The sequence below is a fragment of the Arachis ipaensis genome, chromosome B06 (assembly GCF_000816755.2).
Source record: "Arachis ipaensis cultivar K30076 chromosome B06, Araip1.1, whole genome shotgun sequence".
NCBI classification, from domain to species: Eukaryota; Viridiplantae; Streptophyta; class Magnoliopsida; order Fabales; family Fabaceae; genus Arachis; species Arachis ipaensis.
Genome location: NC_029790.2, coordinates 317,216 through 342,799, shown reverse-complemented (window position 1 = coordinate 342,799; position 25,584 = coordinate 317,216). Strand labels below are relative to the sequence as shown.

General features: G+C 34.8%; 5 protein-coding genes across 8 annotated transcripts in view; 3 read left to right on the top strand and 2 right to left on the bottom strand.

The window, feature by feature from the left end:
- The window catches only part of LOC107645319 (synaptotagmin-2), a 24,278-nt gene extending 12,700 nt beyond the window's left edge, over positions 1-11,578 (bottom strand). For both annotated transcript variants that reach the window (XM_016349321.2, XM_016349320.2), the window contains exons 1-2: positions 11,566-11,578; positions 10,764-10,773 (exon numbers count right to left, since the gene is read on the bottom strand). The gene's annotated coding sequence lies outside the window, so the exon portion shown is untranslated. The remainder of the gene's footprint in view (positions 1-10,763; positions 10,774-11,565) is intronic.
- LOC107645320 (ABC transporter B family member 13-like) lies at positions 1,736-7,607 on the top strand. The gene is made up of 10 exons (XM_016349323.2): positions 1,736-2,260; positions 2,819-2,873; positions 2,987-3,162; positions 3,266-3,466; positions 3,560-3,819; positions 3,912-4,225; positions 4,500-4,723; positions 4,856-5,627; positions 5,712-5,953; positions 6,181-7,607. The coding sequence occupies exons 1-10, from the start codon at positions 1,964-1,966 to the stop codon at positions 7,399-7,401; spliced, it is 3,762 nt and encodes a 1,253-aa protein (XP_016204809.1). The 5' UTR covers positions 1,736-1,963; the 3' UTR covers positions 7,402-7,607.
- Positions 7,844-13,981, bottom strand: LOC107645321 (vacuolar protein sorting-associated protein 35B). 3 transcript variants are annotated; one of them, XM_021103615.1, is made up of 22 exons: positions 13,377-13,981; positions 13,203-13,299; positions 12,977-13,100; positions 12,699-12,890; positions 12,322-12,424; positions 12,063-12,119; positions 11,872-11,961; positions 11,652-11,774; positions 11,352-11,426; positions 11,225-11,284; positions 10,996-11,112; positions 10,656-10,892; positions 10,492-10,557; positions 10,195-10,284; positions 10,012-10,101; positions 9,742-9,831; positions 9,604-9,672; positions 9,315-9,395; positions 9,124-9,231; positions 8,809-8,912; positions 8,382-8,495; positions 7,844-8,297 (listed from the first exon to the last, which is right to left on the bottom strand). In XM_021103615.1, the coding sequence occupies exons 1-22, from the start codon at positions 13,470-13,472 to the stop codon at positions 8,087-8,089; spliced, it is 2,394 nt and encodes a 797-aa protein (XP_020959274.1). In that variant the 5' UTR covers positions 13,473-13,981; the 3' UTR covers positions 7,844-8,086. The 3 variants fall into 3 exon arrangements, with proteins under 3 accessions (XP_020959274.1, XP_016204810.1, XP_020959275.1); XM_016349324.2 differs by having other exon boundaries at positions 12,322-12,409; XM_021103616.1 differs by lacking the exon at positions 8,382-8,495.
- Positions 13,515-19,017, top strand: LOC107646229 (protein FREE1). Its single transcript, XM_016350428.2, has 11 exons — positions 13,515-13,547; positions 13,900-14,778; positions 15,673-15,759; positions 15,857-15,988; positions 16,210-16,341; positions 16,759-16,824; positions 16,909-17,019; positions 17,979-18,068; positions 18,231-18,261; positions 18,442-18,512; positions 18,616-19,017. The coding sequence occupies exons 1-11, from the start codon at positions 13,515-13,517 to the stop codon at positions 18,691-18,693; spliced, it is 1,710 nt and encodes a 569-aa protein (XP_016205914.2). The 3' UTR covers positions 18,694-19,017.
- LOC107645323 (GDSL esterase/lipase EXL3) overlaps positions 23,222-25,584 on the top strand; it is a 4,013-nt gene continuing 1,650 nt past the window's right edge. Inside the window, exon 1 of the mRNA XM_016349326.2 lies at positions 23,222-23,744. Coding sequence (XP_016204812.1) covers positions 23,459-23,744 — 286 coding nt within the window. The 5' untranslated portion in view covers positions 23,222-23,458. The remainder of the gene's footprint in view (positions 23,745-25,584) is intronic.

The window sequence follows — 25,584 nt, the reverse complement described above, 5'->3', positions numbered from 1 at the left end:
TAATTTAAGATATATTTTTGTGTAATTTTAAACTGAAATATTTTATTTATGTGATTTACTAATCTATTACCTACCTTAAAATAAAGTTAGTATTATTATTTTTAGTAATAAACATTATTATAAAGAAATTCAAAAAAAGACTTTAATTTAGTATCAGTGGCTAGCCAAAAGCATAAAGATATTAAAAATGTCTAACTAGATATACTTAAACTGATTTTCAGACTTATACACGAGAGAAAAGAAAATCTTAATTAGTTGTTTTTTTAATGAGATTTGGGTTTGAAAAAGTTAAGTGAAAGGGAAAGAATATTGTCATATTCAAGTGATGAATTGGGAGTGATCCGCCGAAATCAGAAATCGTGGTATGTTGGTCAATTGCAATGTATTTATTATTGTTATATCTAATTTTTTCTTCTACTGAATTCTAGCTTAATTGAATACGATTCAATCTTTCGAATTTAGAAAAAGTTTGACTTGGGATCTATAAACACTGTTGGGCAATTGATTCTTGACAGTTGTTAAGGCCTTCAAGCATCTCCAAACTACTCTCCATTTTATAGGAGCTAGAAAAAAAGACTTTTATANNNNAATAAAAGTTTACATATTTTAAGACCCTTGTTACAACTATTTATCTTTTATTTCATATTGTAGATACTCGTTATGCCTCTAAATTAAGTTAATGTACATTTCTTTATTCTTAAACAAGATGCAAAGTTCTATATATTTCATGAATCACGTGTCTTATTCAGTAGGGACAATAGATATAACATGTCAATGTGTATGAGACAAACACACACTCTTGTAGTTTGCTGTGAATAAAACTACAATTTACGTTTAGAGAGAAAAGACATGTTATTAATTCTCTTACACAATGTTTCAGAATTCCTATTATATAATTTAATTTGATGCAGAAGAATCGCCATCGTTGGTAAGGTTGTTAGCCATTGCCCATACTAATAATATAATAAGGCTCATCATCTCATAATGCAATTAATACAAAGTGACCTAAGCAATAAATCATAGGTGAATTATTATTATGAATATTGTAGTAAGGAAGGAAGTTTGTATGGGCAATTCAACTCACAAGTCACACTCTTTGAACCACAAATTCGGCATTGGGGTTGTTGGCTCTTAATGACTCGTATATATATGAGGTTTTCATTTCTTAATGCTTTCATAACCGATAACTTGCTTAGCTTCCTCCCATTTCTACTCACTATTTCTATCTTCCGAAATGTTTGGTAAACAAAGAAAATCAGCCAAAAACAGCTATAAATTGCCTTATTTAGCATTCATTAATTGTTGCGATAATTAATCAATGCTAAATAAGGTAAGTTCTAACTGTTTTTTTGTCTTCCTAGCATTACCGTGCTATCTTATTATCCCACAGAGAGAGGGATCACTTATATATAGAATAGATATATTGTAATATAAAATAATACATGTATTTATCTACAACAAATATACTACGTAATTATTTTGGTGATTGATTTTTTTTTGCATGCTGTATTTTTCTTAAGTAAATAATCCTTAAGAAGATTTTACCTTAATAACAAAACAGCGAAACTAAATAAACCTTGTTTGTGTGCCTTTAATAAAAACAGCTACTTAACTTTGATGTATGTATATAAATAGTTAATTTAATAATTAACATAAAAGCTTCTAAACAGAGTCCTTAATGTATAAGTTTTGAATTTAATGAGACACTTTTGTACAAGCATATTGAACAAATATTTCATTAAATGGAATAATAATGCAAAAATACTTGTATGAAAATAGTTACTATCTTCCAAAATGATTGATTATATAGCCGATTTGTTAGTTGGCAATGCAGAATGGATGGTTGGTTGAGCTTTGATCTTACTTTATATTTATTGGCGGGAATGGACTAACTCAACCACACCCCACGAGTTTTCCATTTAGATCTTGGCTAACACACTTTTTTTTCCTTCAAAATCCAACAATGGAAGAACTGGAGCTTGCTTCTTCAGGTTCTCGTTTGGAAAAAGGACAAACAACATCATCTTTTAAGATGGATCAACAAAAAGATTCAAAATCAAACCAAATGGAGAGTGTTTCCTTCTTTGGCTTGTTTGCTGCAGCTGATTCAGTTGACTATGTGTTAATGTTCCTAGGAAGTGTTGGTGCTTGTGTTCATGGTGCTGCTCTGCCTCTCTTCTTTGTTTTGTTTGGTCGCATGATTGATTCTTTGGGACATCTTAATAGGGATCCTCACAAATTGTCATCACGGGTTTCTGAGGTACAATACATACACTTCTGTTTTTTTAGAGAAGAATTAAAAAGAATGAGACTAAGTGGGACTTAGAATATAGAGAGAAGATTTAAGTGAACTTCACTAACTTTTACAAATGATACCATTCAACTATATATTTATAATCCTAACTAGTATTATAACATTGCACTTAGGATTCATTTTATCGTGTGTTTAATTATATTCAAACTCAGAGAGTGAGTAACAGATGCAACTCTTTATACTATACATGGTTTTAAGGAAATAAATTAATGTTTTAAGTAGTGATAGCAACTAAACCCAAAATTTTATTATGGATTATGGATGAGCTCCTTAAATTTTCACCCTCAGTTTTAATTTTATCTCCAACCAAACGCACACTTGATAGTATCAAGAAACTTTCTGTTGAAAACAAATTTGAACTCAAAATAAGCTAATCTCAACACACACCAGTTCTTGTTATTCTGTCTGGCTATAAACTGTATATATAGATTTTGGTTGTGTAGACCTTCTAAATGCTTATATATGTAATCCTGTATATTAATGCTAATTCATTCTCCATTGCAGCATGCTTTGTACTTGGTATATCTTGGACTTCTTGTTATGGTATCAGCTTGGATGGGTACATTACATACATCTTTCCACCTGAACTTTCTTTCTTTCTTTCCAAGTAATAGACTTGTTTCCAAGATTCACAGCATATCATGATGATGACAACAAATTACTGTTCTTCAGGTGTTGCATTCTGGATGCAAACCGGTGAGAGGCAAACGGCTCGGTTGCGCTTAAATTACTTGAGGTCAGTGCTAAAGAAGGACATTAATTTCTTTGACAATGAAGCCAGAGATGCTAATATCATTTTCCACATCTCAAGTGATGCAATTTTGGTACAAGATGCAATAGGCGACAAGGTAACATGTTCATTTTGAAATGTTTAGAACTAAAATGAATAATGCTTAAAACAAGTCAAGGATTTTTATTTGATTGTTCCTATTTATGTTGAACTGAATGCAGACAGGCCATGCCATACGTTACCTATCTCAATTCATTGTTGGATTTGGCATTGGATTCACATCAGTGTGGCAGCTCACACTACTCACCTTGGCTGTTGTTCCATTGATAGCTGTAGCAGGAGGAGCTTATACAATTATTATGTCTACTCTCTCAGAAAAGGGTGAAGCAGCATATGCTGAAGCTGGCAAGGTGGCAGAAGAGGTAGTAAAAGATATGAAGCACAGATACACCAACAAAGCAACATGTTCATGTGTTACATAATCTATCTGAGATTTTCTTGTTTGCATGGAACAGGCAATATCTCAAGTGCGCACCGTTTACTCATTTGTAGGAGAAGAGAAAGCAGTTGGCACATACTCTAAGTCACTTGACAAAGCTCTTAAGATGGGGAAGAAGAGTGGTTTTGCAAAAGGAATTGGTGTTGGTTTTACGTATGGCCTATTGTTTTGTGCTTGGGCATTGCTTCTATGGTATTCTAGCATACTTGTGAGGCATCACAAGACAAATGGAGGGAAAGCATTTACAACTATCATCAATGTCATCTTTAGTGGATTGTAAGTCCTATGATTCAAAATGATAATCATAACTTATATAAGATGTATTATGGATTACAAAGTTGACTCTTTCTTTCTTTCTTTCTTTCAAGTGCGCTTGGCCAAGCTGCTCCAAGCCTTGGTTCCATTGCTAAAGGGCGTGCTGCCGCAGCGAATATCATGAACATGATTGCGTCTGCTTCGGACGTGGCAAAAAGGTTGGATGACGGCACTGTTCTGCAACAAGTGGAAGGGAAAATTGAATTCTCTGAGGTCTGCTTTGCTTACCCTTCAAGGTCCAATATGGTCTTTGAAAATTTGAGCTTCTTAGTCAGTGCTGGGAAGACTATAGCAGTTGTTGGTCCTAGTGGTTCAGGAAAGAGCACAATCATTTCCATGATTCAACGATTTTATGATCCTACTTCAGGTAATTGATACTACTATATCGGGTGAGGGTGTAAAATTATGATCAAACTGAGTAAAATCATACCTAAGACTCATCTTTGAATTTTTCACCTCTATTTTTACCAAAGTCACACCTGCGTTTAAATACTATCTCAATTCTGAGGACAAAAAATACAAAAACATTAAGATGCATAAACCTGACATATATCACACTTGATTGAAATAGTTCACAGACAGTTGTTTTATATAGAGTTGTGCATTTAGGAGGAGAGGTTAATGCATTAATTTTCACTTAGGTAAGATCCTGTTGGATGGATATGACTTAAAGAATCTTCAATTGAAATGGTTGAGAGAACAGATGGGACTGGTAAGTCAAGAACCAGCACTATTTGCCACAACAATAGCTGGCAACATTTTATTTGGAAAAGAAGGTGCTGACATGGATCAGATCATACAAGCTGCCAAGGCTGCAAATGCTCATTCCTTCATTGAAGGATTACCTGATGGTTATAATACTCAGGTGTGTTCACCGCACAATTAATTAAGACTACACTTCAGTTCCTCAAGATTAACTAAAGTGTAGATCTAAAACACTTTGATATCAGAAAATACGTATTCAAATTTGAAGCCTGATAATTTGTTTCTAACGCAGGTTGGAGAAGGTGGCACCCAACTTTCTGGAGGACAGAAGCAGAGAATTGCTATAGCTAGAGCAGTTCTCAGAAACCCAAAAATATTGCTTTTAGATGAAGCCACCAGTGCTTTAGATGCTGAATCAGAACTCATAGTGCAGCAGGCATTGGAAAAAATAATGTCAAACCGGACAACAATAATTGTTGCGCATAGATTATCTACCATACGCGATGTAGATACAATTATTGTGTTGAAGAATGGTCAAGTTGCTGAGAGTGGTACTCATTCAGAACTGATGCTGAAAAATGGGGATTATGTGAGTCTGGTGAGCATCCAGGAATCACAGAATTTCACACACTCTAGCTCAATATCACGCTCTGGAAGTTCAAGGAACTCCAGCTTTAGAGAACCTTTTGACAGTAGGAACTATCAAGATGTGAACACAGAAAGAGAGCTTCAGTCAAGTGATCAAGGCATGCCATTGAATGCGGCTTCTGTTCCGTCCATTTTGGACTTACTGAGACTGAATGCTCCAGAGTGGCCTTATGCAGCACTTGGTTCCATTGGTGCCATTCTGGCTGGAATGGAGGCTCCTCTCTTTGCCCTTGGAATCACACATATTCTGACTGTATTTTACTCTGGTTCTAAAATCAAGCAAGAAGTTGATCGGATAGCGATAGCATTTGTCGGATTGGCTGTTATAACTATACCTATTTACCTATTGCAACATTACTTTTATACTCTGATGGGAGAGCGCCTCACCGCCCGTGTGCGCTTATTAATGTTCTCAGGTACACTCCTACAGCTACAACAGAATTACTATTGTTACCTTTTTGGCCTGTTCTTGATAAATTTTCATATGATTTGAATTGTAGCTATCCTTACAAATGAGATCGCATGGTTCGACATGGATGAGAACAACACTGGTTCAATAACAGCCATGCTAGCTGCAGATGCAACATTAGTAAGAAGTGCTCTAGCTGACAGAATCTCTACCATTGTGCAAAATGTAGCTCTCACCGCAACAGCATTTGCCATTGCCTTCACACTCAGTTGGAAACTCACTTGTGTGGTTGTAGCATGCCTCCCCCTACTCATAGGGGCTTCTATCACAGAGGTTAATCTCATAAACCACTTCACTAATCTGCTTCTTCTTGCACCATGCTTAATGATTACTCATTTACTTTTTCTTTTTTTTGAAACTTGGTCTTATTTAGTAATTAACACCAGCTTGAAGCTTAAAAACTAAAACGTACTCATTTACTACTTCTATTTTAGTTTTAACTACTTTAGCTTGATTCACGTGCTAAATAGTAAATACCTTGACTTTCAACCTATATGCAGCAACTGTTTCTCAAGGGATTTGGAGGAGACTATAGTCATGCATACTCTAGAGCAATTTCTTTGGCAAGGGAAGCTATTGCCAACATACGTACCGTGGCTGCTTTTGGAGCAGAAGATCGTATCTCAATTCAGTTTTCCTGTGAGTTGAACAAGCCCAACAAGCAAGCACTTTTAAGAGGCCACATATCAGGTATCGGCTATGGTGTTACACAGCTGTTTGCTTTCTGTTCCTATGCGCTTGGACTTTGGTATGCATCCCTTTTAATCAAGCAGAAGGACTCAAATTTCGGAGATGTCATGAAATCTTTCATGATCTTGATCATCACTGCTCTGGCAATAGCAGAAACACTAGCTCTTACCCCAGACATCGTGAAGGGATCGCAAGCGTTAGGATCAGTTTTCAGCATTCTCCAAAGGAAAACAGCAATAAGCCCCGACAACCCCAACTCCAAGATGGTAACGGATATCAAAGGAGATATAGAGTTTAGAAATGTGTGCTTCAACTATCCAATGAGACCTGATATCCCCATATTTCAGAACTTAAATCTCAAAGTCTCCGCAGGAAAGAGTCTTGCAGTAGTAGGACAAAGTGGTTCGGGGAAGAGTACTGTGATTTCTCTGGTAATGAGATTTTATGACCCCATTTCTGGGTCTGTTCTAATCGATGAATCCGATATCAGAAGCCTAAACTTGAGATCCTTAAGGCTGAGAATAGGATTGGTTCAGCAAGAGCCAGCTTTGTTTTCGACTACACTTTACGAAAACATCAAGTATGGAACTGAGGAGGCATCAGAGATAGAGGTAATGAAAGCAGCAAGAGCAGCTAATGCTCATGAATTCATTAGTAGAATGCCAGATGGGTACAGAACTCAAGTTGGTGAAAGAGGGGTGCAGTTATCAGGAGGACAGAAACAAAGAGTGGCTATTGCTAGAGCTATTCTGAAGAATCCATCCATTCTTCTATTGGATGAGGCGACAAGTGCGCTTGACACGGTGTCAGAGAGGCTTGTCCAAGAGGCTCTTGATAAACTTATGGAAGGAAGAACTACAATTTTGGTAGCTCACAGGTTGTCAACTGTTAGAGATGCAAACAACATTGCAGTGCTACAAAATGGGAGGGTTGCTGAAATGGGGAGCCATCAGAGGCTGATTTCAAAACCAGGAAGCATCTACAAGCAATTGGTTAGTCTACAGCAAGAGAAGCATGGCCAAGGCCATTAATGGATTCATTTATATCTTTTACGTAAATATATATTGATATCTTCAATTCAAAGTATAGTGTGACTGCAGTATGTAACTTAAATTGAGGCATGGGATATATGTGATTGCCGAGCATGCCTAAGGAAAAAAATCAAACAATGAAACTGTTGATTGATACACACGAAGTTTAAGATAAAATTCAATGCTTATGATTGGTTTCTGCTGCAGAATAGTGTTTCAATTTCTGTATTATATTTAATCATCAAAGAACCTTAAGACATATCAGCTCACCAATAGCACGCATTCTTTACCTTTTAGGTGCACAAACGGCATGATTCCAAAGAATTGAGCATACACTGTTAAATTGATCCTTGATATCTAAACGTTCACTCTTTCATTTTAGTATATTTTATTTTGCCAATTCTTTCCACAACTGATAATATGAACTTTGAAGGAACGGAAAACCCTCATAACTGGAAACTTTTTGGATCATATGGCTTTAGCGGACATTAAACTACAAATGCCAATTTTGCTTTAGAATGGCAATGACGACACTACTGCGAACAAATTTAATGCACAAGTGATGAAACAAATGGCCATCACTACACCACTGCGAACAAATTTAATGATGAAACACTGTTAAAGCTACATGCTTGGTTTGTTGGCATTACTTACACAATATGTGCATCTTGAAAAACCAAGGGATTCAGACCTTGATAGATTCATATTTCTCACCCAGTATACCACCTTTCTGCTTTTGGAATTGTATGTACCGCAATGTGCTTGTAAAGAAGGGATCCGAAGTTGGAAGAGCAGATGTAGAATCACCTTGTATCTCGGTTGTGATTAATTCTATCAGCCCCTGAATCGTTGCACTTGTGATTTGTGGGTTTCCTTTCTCAAAATAGTATATGTACCTGGAACAAATTGATCAGTGGGTAAGTAGCCATGAAATAGAATGCTAACTAAGCTTCCTAGTTTTTATAGCACAGGTGACCAACTTGTTTAGTATTTCAACAAATAGCGTTACTGGACCACTGCTACCCCTTGCTACATTGGCCATTTGCTGCGCAGCATTTGCGATCCTCAATGCACGCTTAAGGCAAAGCAATACCCTGCAGTCAAGCAATCAAGCAACACCCGCACCCAAGCAGAAAAAAATAATGAAAGATGTCAATTTGAAGACTATTCATCATAAGTTTTCTGCCCGAGAAATAAAATTCCCAATTCTAAAAGCTTGCACAAATTATAGAGGCATAATCAGACAAGTTACTTAGAAAGACAAATACTTCTTCAACTCTGATGATATATTGAAAACAAGACATAATCACATAATTACTTCAGGAAACACACGTATGCAAAGGGAATGATACGAAGAAACAAACAAAGCTCGAGCCACTTAAACTCGGTAAGCCTTTCATAGCATACCTCTCTCCATCTTTAATACCATCTTGATCATCGACCCAGAAGAGATGTGAGCACGCATAAACTGCTCGGCACTGATCAGGTTTCTTCAAAAGCTTTGCCGAATACTGCAGAAAGAACAGCATTTCTAGTTTTAGCATAAATGCAATAATAAACTGAATAACAGTTGCGACAACCCATTTGTCAAGTGACCACACTCTGAGCACATGTTTTCTTTTTCTTTTTTTTTTTTTGTGTGTGTGTGTGTCTATATATATATATATATAACCTTGGTGGATAGAAAGAAGAAAAATGAAAAACAAGTCAAAAGGAACATACCCCTGTGGCCTTATGAGTTAACGTATCCCTGTTCTCGACTCCAAAGACGTTCATCCTCTGAAGTGTCCCAATAATAAGATGTATTGCAGTTACCTGGGCTTTAGAGTCCTGACAAGTACTTAGAAATAGATTAGTAATTTTCTTGATGAAATCAAGAAAATCGTAAAATGGATTGTCTTACTAAAACTTACCGCAATTTCTTCTTCATATAACACAAATGCTTCGGTGAAAAACTCATATGCAACAGGCTCAAGGTCACAGTCATTAGCAGCCTGATGGTCACAAAACAAATGGAAGAGGCAAAACATTTAGCCACTGAAACAGTTGGGCAAAATGAGAGACTTGTCATAATTAGCATAGAGAGTAAATATTGATGTTAGGAAAAATTTAGTAGCAAAGAGATTATAAGTCATGTCCTATACAGCCCATAAAAATCATTTCCCACACAGACTAAAGAGCTAACCCATTAATCAAGCCTACCTCAGCACATTGCAGGTACAATCTCAAGGCCAGTTCGGGAGATGATACAGAAGAAAGGGCTTCAATGATCTGCAACAAAAGATCTGTTAATTACCCCATCACATATGATTCTACACCAAGATTATACATTTAAAATACCTCATTTAAAAGCTGAAATATCTTTTTTGGTGTCGTTGGAACTTCTTCACCCACAACATCTCCATCTTGTCCTTGTAATTGCCTGACCAACTGCAGAAAAATATGATTCAAATTAGAGAAATAAGACAACTTAACGGAATTACATGGACAACTCAATTCAAAATTTCAAATACTACTCTACCTAACCCCAAAAGAATTCGACACAGAAAGTAAAATAAGTTCTAGAGATCAAACAAAGTGAAAGAACAGTGAATTGAGGAAGAAAGATACCCTAAGTGCAGAAAAAATAAGGGAAGGAACTGTGAAAGGTAAACGCCTTGGTCCTCCTCTCATAATGTGCTTCTTTACACTACATATTATCTGAAGGCCAATGCATCACAAGTTATAGGAATTAGAAAGCACGTAATATAAATACACCAACCAAATGTCATTTGAATTATATATTATTGTAACCTTAAACATTTCCTCTGGATCATTGTTATGAAGCATGTGTATGAGCCGAGCAACAGAATTTTGTTCTTCGCTGAAATCTTCTTCATCAACCTTAAAGGCAAGATGAGAAACAAAAGCACACGAATTACATTGAGCTTGAGCAAATATTATATTTATTTAGAAAAAAAAATTACACATGTAAAACCACCAAGTTTGGCATGCATTTTTTCGTATATAATTCAAATTGAAGAGTTGATTCAGCAAGTTGACAATTGAATCTTTATAGCAAAAGTCGAAAAATTATAGTCTCTCGCACACCTCATCCACAGTTGTGGCATCCAAATCTGTAATAAGCCCTTTTATTAATTCAAATAAAACTTCAACCTACAAAAGCAAAAGCAAGAGTAAAATGAATAATATGTGTTACACAGTCTTACTTAAAGATAAACTCATCATCTTGAGCAAACAGCTGAACAACATACCTTATCAGCAGTAGATATGAGAGTGTTATTCTTCATAATACTTTGGATAATAAGCATAGCCATCACTTTATTTGTTTGGTTATCAAGATGATCCATTACACGCGGATAATTAGAAAGTCTAAGGGCTGTCACAATATCATTGTATTTATCCAGTGGAGCACTTAAAAGTGCAACAACTTGCTTCGTTGCTCTATTATCAAGCTTTGGTTTTCCAGAAAGCTTCTTGACACATGATCCCTGCATAAATTCCAGAAAAGAATCCGTTTATCTAAGATGCAAATCATGACCCTTACAAAACAGGACATTTATAGGTGCTCCGGATGTTTGAAAAGTAATATACCAGCACTTGGTCCACATAATCAAGCCGATCAGGATGAACACGGAGAGTGAATGTCAGAAGAGAGACATGCAAAGATATTGCTCCAACAATAGGTATGTCAGCCTGTGCTTCTATCACCTGCATTATAATTTACAGATATAAAATAGATTGGTATCAGTTTCAACTTCAACAATCATTATGGCCAAGCTTTAATTGAAAATACTTCCAACACTGCACAATAAATACTTACCCTGCCTATTGCTGTGCTTAGTTTGGTAAAAGCTTCCACTTGCAGAAATTCGGGCAGCACCTATGTCAGAAATGATGTCAACAACATATGGAAGCTTAGTAAAATTCCAAAAATGTGTAAAACTTACTTCAGCATTTGAAGCAGCATAATTTGATAACCTGTCCATTAACTGAGATAGTATGGTCTTGATGTCTACTGTTGACTGCAAATGCAATCAAGTCAGTAAAATAGGATAGAGACAAGGTTTGAAGCATTCCAGAAATGTGATCGAAATGCCAATGGAAGACATGGAAAGGAAGAAAAAGAAAATTCCTATTACTCTACATTAGTGACCACCTGACCAGTCATCACAAAGTTCCCTTTTGAAAGAAAAAAACCTCAAGCCCATGAAGGGTCATCAATTTCCAATTTCTACCATGTTACCCACCTGCAGTTGGGGGTAAGCACCAAGAAGTGTCTCAAGAGTCTGCAAGTGGTACTCATCTGGGAAAACTTGGATTATGCACTCCATGAGGTAAAATTGGGCAAGCTCATCTTTACAATTGACAACCTGCTCAATATAATTTAGTCATTAAGCAATATTATAACCTTAAAGGCTTGCAATAAGAGGAAAAATATTTTTAGGAAGAAAAAGTACTTTATTAGACCTGCTCTAAGACACTCGGAAGGACAGTGTCTTTGTACATTTCAAGGTCCACACCCTCTATCTGACTGAGAATGTGAAGATTCTTTCCAACCTAATAATTGGGAAAAAAAAGTGAATTACTACTAAATCTATCAAAATGTATAAAATTTATAACACAATATTTCATCAGGTGATAGCAGATTTTCATATTACAAGATCGCGAAGCTCATTTCTTTCTTTCTCCCTCTTGTCTCTTATCCGACCAGGTCCCTGCAGACCAGAAAGCCCAATTGAAGGCCTAAGCTCAGGATCGCCAAAGATTAAGCATGATTCAGTAGCACCATAACACCTGCATTGCCAGAAATCATGTTCTCATGATTTATTTTTACCTCTATGGCTATGGCATGCAAGTACTGTGGTGCTATGCATCTCATAAGAGTATAATTGATAACAGTAACGAAGTTAAATAAACCTGATGTTGCAATCGAACCCAAAGCTTATTCATTTCCATGAAATTTTGTAGGATAAATTCAACAGCATCCATGACATTGCCCGAATCCCTGCAAGGAAAGAAGCTACTGAGTCGTTTAATTCTTGTTAACCCAAACATGATGCCAAAAATAAAACTTCCAATTTCATAAATTTCAAAGTTAAAACCATAGAGATTTTTACAATCCGGATGTTCAAATATCCAGCAAACTTTTGCAGTAAAAGTAAAAAGAGGCCATTCTTTCACAGAATAATTACTATTCTCGATTAAATTAGAACTACTGAAATCATTAACTGTTGTCGCAACCGAAAAAATATCAAAGAACTATGAATGCATTACCAGCCAATTAATGTGCTTACCCTTCTCCATCATATTCAGAGCCAATATCGGGTAACTTATCCTTGCTGATTTGAGCAAGGTAACTCCTCAAAAACAGGCCGCGAATTGGGTGCAGAACTGCATGGCACATTTCCACCAGATCCTTAAGAACATCCTTCACAGGAGCATCCTTACACCTGAGGTACACCGACCCCACTGTGCAAAGGAGATACCTGGCAGCAAAATCAACAACCATTCAAGTTCAAAACATGACATAACATAGCACTGGCTTCATCGGAGAGATGAAGAAAGCACTTACAATCTAGGCAATACATTTCCAGCGTGCTGAACAAGCTCGTAGAGATCAAAAATGGAAACGCCATGCCTGCTCTCGTCTTTGAAGAACAATTCCAACCTCCTAAGCTCGTCGAACGCTCTCATATCTAATTCAACCACACGCACACCATAAATAAATAAAAAAGAAAGCATGATTTGAAAGACTAATTGAGTATGAATAGTTTGTAAGGGCAACAGAGGAATTGTACACAGTTCATAGTATTTGTGAGGGGAGAGCCTCGAAGTTCGAAGCTCGGAAAGCATTAGCGAGGAGTATTTTAAAGCGTCCCTGAGATTGTTGTCGTCCTGCGCGAAAACGCGAATAACAGAATTAGGAATAACGAGAAAAAGAAAAGCGAAGGATCTATGGGTGGAATACTGACGAGGGCGCGGTGCATGAAGAAAGCGTGATGTTGAACGCCGGCGATGCCCTCCGCCAGCCACTTCTCTTCATCGTCGATTCCATCTGCAACAATCATTTTCGGTTTTGGATGATCACTACTCTCAGATCTACCTCGATGATGCGGGTTTCAGACGTTGGAGTTGAATCTCGGGTGAAGCTCATTGACGCCCACCGTGGAGTTTTGTTTTTGTTTTCGTTTTCGCGGAATTACGTGTTCGTTTATTTAATGCAGGGTTATTTTGTCTAATTAAAATGTTATCGAGGTGAAAATAGTCATTTACCATAAAATAAAATCAAATTCTTAAATGATTGGATGAATATATTTTCCTTTTCCATGTTTGTTTAGCATGGAGTGAAGCTTGGCGTTGCGCGTCAACACTATTCCGATCACTCATTATTCCTTCTTCCAAGACAAGACAATAAGGACAAGAGAAGACCATAATCCCAGCCGAGAGCCTGTGAGAGAGTGATTATCATCTTCACCTGCCTCCATCGTCGAAAAGGTACGCACCTCATTTCAGCGATGCAGCAAGGAGATTACACCTCCACTCCATACTATCAATTCCCTCATCTCCCAAATTCCAATCCCAATCCCAACCCTAACCCTAATTCCGATCCACACTCAGCCCCTTACGCATCCGCACCACCCTTCTCCTCCGGTTACGCTCCCTCCGATTACACCTCTTACTACCAATTTCCCTTCCTTCAATTCTCCATCCTTTGACTCTCACCTCTCGTACCAACAACCACCGCCACATCAGCATCAACCACCACCACAACAGCAACCTTATTATCCACCTTTCGATCAGCATCAAGCGGCTCCATCTCCGATCTACGCTCCTCCTCCACCACCACCACCCTCCGTTACGCCACCGTACTCCGCACCGTATAGCCACGCTGGATCTACGGTCCCTCCAGCTCCCTCCGCATACGATCCACCCTACGATAACAGTCCCGCCAAGTTCGATCACTCTGGCGCTTTCTTTGACGACGGCTACAACAACTTTAACCGTAGTAACCGTTCCGATTCGTATGGTAACCGACACGATGACGGTTTCAGCGGGTTTAACCGTGGTAATCATCGTTCTGATTACCGCGAGGAGGTGTACGGGGATGGCGTGTACGCTTACGAAGGAGGGAAGGTGGAACCGTACGGGTCTCGTGGAACCGCACCAAAATCGTCGACTTGGTCCGGTTTCGATGATTACGGGAGAGCGATCAGTCTTCCAACGGCCGCAAAGGAACCTTCCGGTGGAAGCAAGATTGTGAAGGCAGTGCCGAAGGTGGAGACGCGAGAGGATCCCGGAAGCGGGGTGCAGAAGTTCCGGGTGAAGCTCTTGGCGGAGAGTGGTGGCCAGAGCACCATGGATGTTCTGTGTCAGGTTTGAACTTACTCGTTAGCTGCATTACTCGGCTAATTGATTTCAATTTCTATTTCCGCATGTTTATGGGAGTAATTACAGTAATGTCTATAAAGTTAAGAAGTAGATTTTTATTATTATTATTTTTTTATGATATCTGCTATAATGTAAGAAATCTAGTAGAAATAATCAAGTGTAGATTATCGAAACGGTTGGTTACGGAGTTAATTGTGACTTGTGAGGGTTGAATCTCTGATGAGAATAGTAGGTGTTGGGTTTTTTCCTCTGATTACTGTTTGTTGTAATAATTTATTGAGCTTTATATGGAGCTGGTCTGCGTCTTTACATATAAATAGCCAACAGGTGAAATGTTTTTTGGCCTTTAACCGTTTAACCAGCGTAGGAGTTAGTTAACCGCATTTGTGTGATTAAATTAGTTCGGCACTTGTTTCCCTTTAGATTGGGTTCCCGTTTGAGTTTTCTAAAAATAAACAAATAAAAATAAACCCAACAAACAAACTTGGAAGAGATTTCAGATGACCTGACTTGAACCAGATCAGTCAAGATTTAATGATTTATAGACTTCGGATGATGTTGCTTTATACCTTAGGGTTTAGACACACCAAAGAAAGAAGGGTAATTCAGTTTAGAACATTAGACAGTTTGGTGATACACAAAAGTAATTCTTATACATTTTTCCCCCATACCTCTACATTTATTGTGCTTCTATGAAGATTTTAAGAATCTTTCGAGCTTGTGTAGGAAGTTATTGTCACTTTTTTCTTTGGGTCTTTATCTCGCAATTAGTATATTTTTGCTATTTATCCATTCATAATCATTCCATCTGTTTATGACTTTAGTTGTACTGTGGCTACTGAACTGAATTTGTGATTCTGTCTATGTTTGTTCTTTCAGATTGGTTTGGATGGAATTCGAATGCTGGAACCAAATACTAGTCGAACATTGAGAATATATCCTCTTGAGAACATAACAAGATGTGAGGTGAGCTTGTTCATTCCCTTCATGAAATTTTTACGCTGTCATCAAAATTAATATTTGTATCTGAATTTGTAATATTTTTACTAATTGGACTATGCAGAGGTTTGATTCATCTACCCTTGCATTCTGGTCAAAGAGCCCAGTGGACATTGAGCCACGACGAATCAGATTGCAATCCAATAGTTACACTACCAACACACTTTTGGATACTGTGACTGCTGCCACCATACAGGTATACAGAGAATTTCATCCTTTTGACATGTTCTCTATCGTATCTTCATTTTGTTGACACTATTCCCATTAATTCTCTAAGTTATTTTGAATCTCACATAAAAGATTTCTCCGTTGAAGAGCTTCTGCTCTTTCTTTTTCTCTGGTCCTTGTTTACTTAATCAAGATCGCTGAATTTTTTCCTGAAATTATATGTCATGATCTTTCCTCTTGTTTTTGCAGTACAAGGAAATGGGTGGAAGCAAAAGACCCACAGAATCGTTAAGAACTAATGAACAGCCTGCAGAAAAAAGGAAAGGATTTGGTGATTGGATGAATTTGATTAAACCTCCCAATGAAGAGAAGGATCATTGGGTAAGATGGATACTAGATCCAAATTTAGTTTTCTTGCTCCTTTTTCTTAACACCCTACCCCCCTTTCTCTCTCTCTCTCTCTCTCTCACACACACACACACACACAGCAGTCTCCTAAGGCTTTGTCAGATTTTTCTTCCTTTGAATTATTTTAATTAGTACTAGGATTCAGTGTGTTTTATGCTGGTAGTTGGTTGTGTTTGTTTGCATGAGCTGGTATATTGTCAATTATTGTTGTAACCCATGGTGTTTATTTCTTTCTACCCTTGGGAAAAGATCTTAAGTGTCTAAATAAAACTTAATCACGAAAAATGAATTGGTAAGCTGTGTTAATCTACAGCAGCATTAACAAGGGTCAATTTATTTATTTTCCATTTACTCAACTGGAGTTCTTATGAGGTTCAAATTATGTAATAGGTCCCAGATGAAGCAGTCTCGAAATGTACAGCATGTGGCACTGATTTTGGAGCTTTCAATCGCAGGGTTGATCTCCTCTCCCTTTTCTTTATGTATGCTTTATGTTTCTTGTGCTAGGCTGCTAATGTTGATCATATATGCTTCTAACAGCATCACTGTAGAAATTGTGGAGATATTTTCTGTGATAAATGTACACATGGTAGAATTGCTCTAACTGCTGACGAGAATGCTCAACCAGTACGTGTTTGTGACCGATGCATGGTATGCATAATCTTTGTTGACTTTTCTCTTCATCCCTTCTTCATTAACCAATGCATTGAATGTGTTTACTTTAGTAATTTCCGAATTGCTAATGCAACTAATGGGAGCTTTGTAGAATGGATATGGTTTTCCCCTAATCAGTGATCTTGCTTTACATTTTTTAACTTTTTATTTCTTCATTTGTTAGTTGATTCAGGATATTCAACAGTAGAAAATGTAGAGCCATGTAGTTTGACATTATATATATATATATATATATATCCAATTGTAATTATGGGTCACAACGTTAAACTTCTATTGCATTACCTATGACTTTAGTTTTGCCAATTCATCTTGTTGAACTTTAAAAATTTATTCACTATATTTTTTGCTCCAATTTTTCTATGCCCTAGGTTAGTATAACTTCATTTCTAAATGGTAGGAACTGTTAGGCTTGGAAGAAAGATTAAGCATAATGTTGGTCTTGGAGGAGGATTGATAAATAAAAGTAGTGAATTGCTGAATGGTTAAAGTTCTGGTGCACAGTTTGCGGTGTTGTTTTGCTACTCTTTAAGTTGAGTCAAGTTATTTGCAATTTTACCTTCTGTTTTTTCATGATATTTTAGTGTTTAGGTAGGAAAAAGGGGAAATATAGAATAAATACTCCAATTGGTAGGATATTGGAACGACATGGTGTGTGATAATGTGAATACCTCTTAGCCCACTTGTATAATAAGACCCCTATCCCTAGGCAAGGTCAGCTACATGTCAATGAAGCACCACACACACAATGTTGCTAGCACTAATTAAACTTTAAACAAGGAAATAAATTAGGGAACATGATGAAGTCAAGAATCAAATTCAATTATTGCTTGATAGATAATTGTTTCATTGAAATATTCAAAATAGATTTTGCTGACTTAAAAGCCATGCTTTGTTTGCATTCAAAAGACTTTGGTCTTATAGTCTTTGTTGTTTAGGCAGAAGTGACTCAGAGACTGAGTAATGCTAAAGAAGCAGCAAATAAACCAGTGTTGCAAAGTCATGAGGATCTTGCCAGGAAACTTCAGGTATATAGTAGTGCATGCCGTAATATGTCTTTCTGCTTCGTTTTTTAACTTTTTATTGCCCAATCAAGGTTTAAATTCACGTATCTGATTACTTTGGTTTGTGCACATGGGTTAATGAGCATGAAATACATGTTAATTTGTGTTATTGGTGAATTTTGGTAGGAGGAGCTGGAGAGGAATCGAAAGGCATCAGGTATTGTAATGAGTTCAACTCTTGGAGACTGGTCTTAAAAATTGTTCTTATGGTTTTGATTAGTTAATCAAACGAAGTAGCAGGTTTCAATGAGAATATGTTATATGGGTAGCTTAGTTGGAATTTCTTCCCAAACGGTAAGTTGATGTCTCTGGCTCATTCAAGTGCTCTGGTTCACAGGTTCCAAGTCTGAAGGATCTGGAAGACGGATGAAGGAAGTTGCATGTCCTATTTGCACTGTCCATCTGCAGGTTTGAAATATATTGATTGGTTTTCTTAGGAATCATTCCTCACTTCTCTTGAACATGAATGTTATCGTCTTCATTGGGGACTTAAGATGTGGCACTATTGCAGGTCCAGGTACCCAGCTCAGGTTCAGAGACCATAGAGTGTGGAGTTTGCCAGCACCCATTTCTTGTGAGTGCTCATTGATGAAGGTGTCCATATGTGTCAACTTGTTAACTTGTTTTAAATTCAATTTTTCTTATCAATCTCTTGCAGTCTAATAATTTTATATGGACTTTTATGTTCTGCGGTTTTTGTTTTCGGCGCTTCGAGCTTGGCATGTATATGTATACCTGTATTTTTATCCTCCTTAAAATGCTGCGATTTGCTTGTCCCTTTGTATAAAAAAGATGTAGATGGTGAACATGCATGTATAGCTGTGTCGATGTCTTGCAGCTTAACTGGTTTGAAACTCAATACCAAAAAAAACTGGTTTTGAAACAATGTGGTATCTATGTCAAGTGTTTTTGATATTCGGTATGTTGGATTAGAGTGAAAATGCATTTATCAGTTGAAATAATAATTAGGTCTCTGAAGATTTCGATCTCGCTTTGATCAGTTGGAAAAAAAAGTACCAATTTGGTTCTTTATGGTAGCAAATAGTGGATATATGATATCTTTTTGGCAATTTATCAACTAAAATTTAACAGTGATGTTTATATGTATTGTTAACTATTCTGATGTGTCTATCTATGAAAGATAGTCATGTAGATAATTTTTGGAGTGAAATTTTACCTGTTTTGATAGGATTTGTGATAAATAGAGAATAGTTAATAAAGGATATATGAAAACTCAAAAGATAATAAATGCTTTATTGTTCAAAATTGCATCTTTTTTATGTTCATGTGGTAGCAATAAGACATGCACCACGGTAGATAATGAAATATATGGACAATTTTATTTTATTTCGCACTATTTATTGACAGAAAGACATACATGTTCATCATTTGAACATTTGTTATTATAGAGGATCTATTTAATACTTATTTTTTTTCTTTTCAAGGATTAACTAATCTAAAATCAAAATATTTGAAGATCTAATTATCACTTTAAGATTAATTAACATTCAAAATTAATAGATGATAAAATTAACTATTTTTTCGAGACTTATGATAAAATTAACGGTATATTTTATGAATAAAAATAATCTAACTATATTTTCAAACAAGCGTTTTAAAAATAGTAAAATACTACACCCAAACACAACAGTGTCACCAGATTTTTCCCACAAAGAACCTGGCATTGAATTGTATGAATTTCATTACGTAATTATTCTAATATCACTATCTTCACGATAAGACCCCTTGAAAACGAGTTCTTTTCCCATTAATTTAATGCTTTTGCTCCAAGATTGTCAACGTCATTTAAATTCGGTGAACTGTGTAGTGCTTTTAATATGCTTTATAATATGTAACACTTCAAGCATTATGTTACTTTACAACTTTTTTATATAATTTTTCAAAGAGTAAATGTCTTTTTCGGTTCCTAATCATTTACCTGATGGACTTTCCACCTTCTAAGAAATCTAAAAATCCAAATCGGTCCCTATTTACTTTGATATATGTACGTTCCAGTTTCTATCTACTTTGAGTAAATGTCCTTTCCGGTCCCTAACCAGGGACTAGAACCATATATCAAAGTAGATAGAGATCGGTTTTAGTTTTTATATTTTTTAGGGGGTGAAAAATTTATCGGGCAAATGGTTAGAGATCGGAAAAGATATTTACTCTTTTTCAAGAGATACTCTAAAATAATATTTTTTATTTTATTATTCGTTTTATATTAAATGATTTATTGCTTGGTTGATTCGAAATATTTATAGTAAGTGGTACATCTTTTAAGATATAAGTTTTAGAGTATTTATAAATGTGAAATATTTTTCACTTTTTGAATTGAATTAGATCATTCAATTAAATGTGACTGTTTTCATACCTTAAGATGTGTGAGAGAATTTATATTCTATATATATAGACCAATATAATAAAGACATGTGTTATCATTAATTTTAGTCAGTTAATAATTAAATAATTTTAAAAATTAAAATTTAATATATTTTAAAAATATATTAAATATTATTTGTGTACAAATACGAATACATATATACGCTATACATGATTAATCATAATTAAATATTATATTTTATTAAAATTAATATAAAATAAAAAAATATTTCTTCTTTTTCTCACCCTCCCTTGACTCTAAAGTCTAAACACTAAAGATTCTCTACTCAAAAAAATTTTATCTTTAAATCTGAATTTTTGTCGAGCTCTTTCACTACTGTCGTTCACCATCGCTCACCAACACCGTTACATCCCTTCTATTTTTTACTCTTTCGTCTATCTCCATCACCGTCTATTGCGTCTTTGGCCTCAGTGACTCTGATTTCACCCCTGGGTCTGCTTCCTCCACCAGTGTCGCCACGTCTCGCCACCATTTCTCACATCCTGAGCCTCCATGACCCCTATGTGTCCGCCTCCTCCGATCCATCAGAGTCGTCGCATCTCTATCACTGTCTGTCACGTCCGCCCGTGACTCCTGTTCGCACCGCTGTCGCGTTTCGCCGTAGCCACTACGTCTGCCATCAATGGCAGCAGTCTATTTTATTTTGTATTAAGGTCTAGTTTGGGTAAACAGTTTAATTAAGCTTATTTTGAAAAAATAGCTTAAACAATAAATGTTTATATTAAAAGTATTTTATAAATAAATTATTTTGTATTTAGTTTTTTAGTTCTAAAAGTGCTTATTTTAAAAGAAATGTGATTAAAAAAAAAACTTTTTATTATGAGAGAAGTCATTTTTTTAACTTATCCATACGCACTTAAATAGCTTCTTCTTAGAAAGCTACAATTTAATTTTAAAAAGGAAAAGTATAGGTAACCAACAATATTTTTAAACAATGTGAATTAATAGGGTTAAAAGAGTAAATTTAATTAGTAGCATTAAACTAGGGTGTAGTATATTTTTATTTGATTGGTAGTTGTTCATATTGTTCAAGATAGTCATTGTTTATCTAGCACTCCCCTTTTAAAAATTACACCAGACATTAATACTACTATTTTTCATAAATCAAAAGCTCAAAAAAATAACATTTAAAACTTTCTAAACTCGTTTTTGTCCCCAACGTTTGGGGTAAATCCTATTTGTGTCTCTAACGTTTAAATCGTCAATGTTATCCTGCCGTCAATTACACACCATGAATGCTTTAGTTTGAGTTTTAAAAACCTTTTCTTGAAGTTAGAATATAAATGTTTGGGATAGAATCGATGATCTACTCCGAAAAATAGCTCATCAAATGTTAAAACTAATTCCTATAATATTTACATAATTCACTTTTCTAAGGACATAATTGAATCTAAACACAAATAGTGGGTATAATATTAAAATCGACCACATCCAAGTGAGACCTACTAATTGAGAATGAATACATCCAAGTGAGAATAATTGAAAAATATCATATGATTTGTTAGTATAATTGATAGTAGGATAACATTGAATCACTTTTATAAACGTTAAGGATACAAATAGGACGATTTAAACGTTAGAGATACAAATAGAATTTCCCCCAAATGTTGGGACAAAAACGATACTTTACTCTTATATTAATTCACATATCCAGGATATAAATTCTCTCACAAATTTTAAGACTAATATTATTAGTGGTTAAGAGCTGAAAACTTTATTTTTCTATTTTCATATTCTACTGGCTGCTGATACTGATACACAGTTAAATTACGTCTAAATCTGTACTGCACTTATTCTTTAGAGTTTAGACGCGTTATCTTTTGCTTTATCTTTAAAAGAATTATCTAAAATACGCTATGGCTCATGATGTAAGTACTTGTCTATGCTTATACTCTGATGGGAGTTGCTATCCATTATCTTCCTCACATTATTGCTTCATACACTGTATTACCAGCTTTTTGCAGGTCTAATTAATACGATGGCGCTACGATATATCTTAGTGTTAGTTTGATGATCATATCTTTTCAGTTTTAATGTTTAAGCGTGGTTAAAGTGGTAACTTTTAAGCAGATGCATTGAATAGAATGAGTACTAATTGAGATATCTTTTCAGTTTGATGATCATATCTTTGATTTTGAAGGAACTTTAGGAAAAATTTGTGGGAAGCTTGTAAATTATTAGCAAATTTCTTTGTAGTGGATATACTTTTATTATACATTTCTTTAGTAGTAAGTTACTTTGTAAAACCTTTAGGAACAGTAGCTAGATAGCATATACTTAATTTAATTAATATATGGGGCCTAACCCTCATTTGAAAACCAAAGCTTTAATTTGATGGTACTCACAACTTACAACTAACTCTACTAGGTCCAGCTAATCCGAATTCAATGGATACAAACAATAACATTGTTTTCTCTTTGATATATCTCATTAATTATGTGTTTATTTGAACAGATTTTATTGATTAATTTATTTGTTTTGGATAAATCAACGCAACTGTATCATCTCAAGTAGGATAGCAAGATAATATACAATTCTAGGTCACCATTCTAGAAATGATAAATTTGATTCCCAATAAATGCAAAATAATTAATGTTCTTATTCCCTTTTTAGTGAAATTTGTTTTCTTTTCACCGCATGCATGTTTGTTCTCAAATATATGTGTATTATGTTTAATTTCCCCTTTTCATGTACAGAGTGTAGTTTGTGGTACGTATTTGAATTTGGAAGTCAAGCATATATATGCATTATTATTATGCTTGACACAACCCGCATAGTTAGATGCAATAATTAATAATGCTCAGTCTGCCTGTATCAATAATAATAATGAGCGCTGAAACGTTCTATGCAACATGATACACACGTATATATATAGCTGGATCCCTACTGGTCCAAACTATAACAAATAAATAAGTTTGTTGCTCATGAGTATCGAAACAATTATATAGATATGGTTGTTTCTACTATGAAGGTGTGGTTATGTGGTGGTTGTTTGTTCCTCCGTTGCATAATATTGTTAGGTGTGTTATGCAAAACAAAAGGATTGGTGAAACTGCCACCGAATGTAACGGTTCCGGCAGTGTATGTGTTTGGAGATTCGATCGTGGACACAGGAAACAACAACGGTAACAAGCTAACGCCGGCAAAATGCAACTACCCGCCGTATGGCAAAGATTTCAAGGGAAGCATACCGACTGGCCGCTTCAGCAATGGCAAGGTTCCAGCAGACCTTATTGGTACACATCTTCTCTTTCTTCCGTACGTTTTCTTTTGTTAATGTTATATGTATACTAAAATCAACTACTAAAGTTCAGTCACAAATATAAATTACATATTAGAATATAAATACACATCGAAAATAAATTAAACCACGTATATATTTATACATAAATATATTGGTGGCTGATTTTGATGTATAAATAACATTTTTAGTTTTATATATATATAGTTGGTAAATACAATTAATTTCATGTAAATTAATAGTTGAGAGTCGTTAGATAATAATTTAATAAGTTAAATAATTTAACGATTTTCAACTGGCATCACATGAATTTATACAGTTTCTTACAATACATTATTTATATTCCGTATTCAATTTGAAAGGATACTACCTTTGCCTAGCCAAAAAGTGCCGTGCCATGTAACGGTCTCATGCGCATATTTTACATGATTTTAAATTTAGGCTTCACGTAAAATAGATAGTGGATTTGTTTCTATCTTTTGTTAAATCTTTTTTATAGTTCGATAAATAATTTGATAAGCCAATAATTTTTTTTCGTGTCAGAATACGGTTAACTAACATGTTAACTAATTGATTAAGATAAATTAGATCGGATTTTACTATCTCGTCGTGACATAAGCGTGAAAGGGATAATCTGTTTTTTTTTACTTTTAAGAGATGCTCCTATAAATACGCGTAAAAATCTTTTTATAAGGACATTTATGTGTCGCATTATTATTGGACGTATTAATGAATTGATTATTTTTTAATTTCTTAACAAATTAAAATATAACCGATTTTTTATAACAATAACAATAAACTCAAATTTTTTTAAGGATTTAATTATATTTTTTAATTTTTAGGGATTTAAATGTCCGAAAAATAAAAAGTTAGAGATATAATTGTCTTTTTATAAAAAAATTTAAAGATATTCGATTTAGATGATATAATTCGATCGAATTAAATCAAGTCTAATAATTATAATGCAGACAATTGGATTTATTATTATTGTCATAATAAATCGATTTTGTTCTAGTTTATTAAAAAATAAATTATTAGCCAATTTAATAAAAATGTCCAATAATAACATGACATATGTGAATGTCTTTAAAAAAAAGTATTTTTAGTATTTTTATTAAAGTACCTCCTTTAAATTTTTAATACATTGTCGGTAAATATGCAGCTAATGTAAAAGTTAAATGTTTTTAATAAATATTAAAATCATTACAAAATAATTGTATACAAGTATTTTAGAATAATTATTTGAAAGAAGATTATCGAAACTCTTAAAAAGATTTATCATCATAACCATGCATTTCTTAACAATATGGGGCTTAATTTCGGTTGATCACCTAGAACTAAACTAATGATAAATTTAATTATCGTATCTTGTTATTTTCTTAGTTGAGTTAATCCTTAAGATCATATGTGAGTTTACTTATTTCTCTAAAAAGTTAATGTCTCGTTTAATTTCTAAAAAGTAAGATAAGTCAAATTAATAGATTAATTTTTCGAGTAGTGTTAAGGGGTTAGCAGATTTTGTAATTTGTAGCCATTAATAGTATTTTTAATAGTGTGAGATTTCATCTAATAGTAAAAAAAAAAATTTTTTGCTAACTAAGTATTGGCCAAATTTTAATAAAAGTGCTAGCTCTTTAGACTTTCTCTAATTTTTTTTGTTAATTTTTTCATATTGAAATATTGCCCTTAATTGTAAAATAAAATTTGTCATATATTAAATCCGAAAATGTTTGAATTGTCAAAAACAGATATTGCTAGAATTAATAAATATTAAATAAGACAAGTTGGAGTTTTTTTTTTGGTTTCTCTAATATTATCATATTAAATAATAATAA

Coding starts and splice junctions, on each gene's coding strand:
- LOC107646229 (XM_016350428.2), top strand. CDS start 13,515: ATGCGGGTTTCAGACGTTGGAGTTGAATCTCGG. Junction 15,760..15,856: donor AGAACATAACAAGATGTGAG/GTGAGCTTGTTC, acceptor TGGACTATGCAG/AGGTTTGATTCATCTACCCT. Junction 16,825..16,908: donor TTGGAGCTTTCAATCGCAGG/GTTGATCTCCTC, acceptor TGCTTCTAACAG/CATCACTGTAGAAATTGTGG.
- LOC107645321 (XM_021103615.1), bottom strand. CDS start 13,472: ATGATTGTTGCAGATGGAATCGACGATGAAGAGAAGTGGCTGGCGGAG. Junction 12,120..12,321: donor GGGTTCGATTGCAACATCAG/GTTTATTTAACT, acceptor TCTGGTCTGCAG/GGACCTGGTCGGATAAGAGA. Junction 10,893..10,995: donor ATTATGTGGACCAAGTGCTG/GTATATTACTTT, acceptor GAATTTATGCAG/GGATCATGTGTCAAGAAGCT.
- LOC107645320 (XM_016349323.2), top strand. CDS start 1,964: ATGGAAGAACTGGAGCTTGCTTCTTCAGGTTCTCGTTTGGAAAAAGGA. Junction 4,226..4,499: donor ATTTTATGATCCTACTTCAG/GTAATTGATACT, acceptor ATTTTCACTTAG/GTAAGATCCTGTTGGATGGA. Junction 5,954..6,180: donor TAGGGGCTTCTATCACAGAG/GTTAATCTCATA, acceptor ACCTATATGCAG/CAACTGTTTCTCAAGGGATT.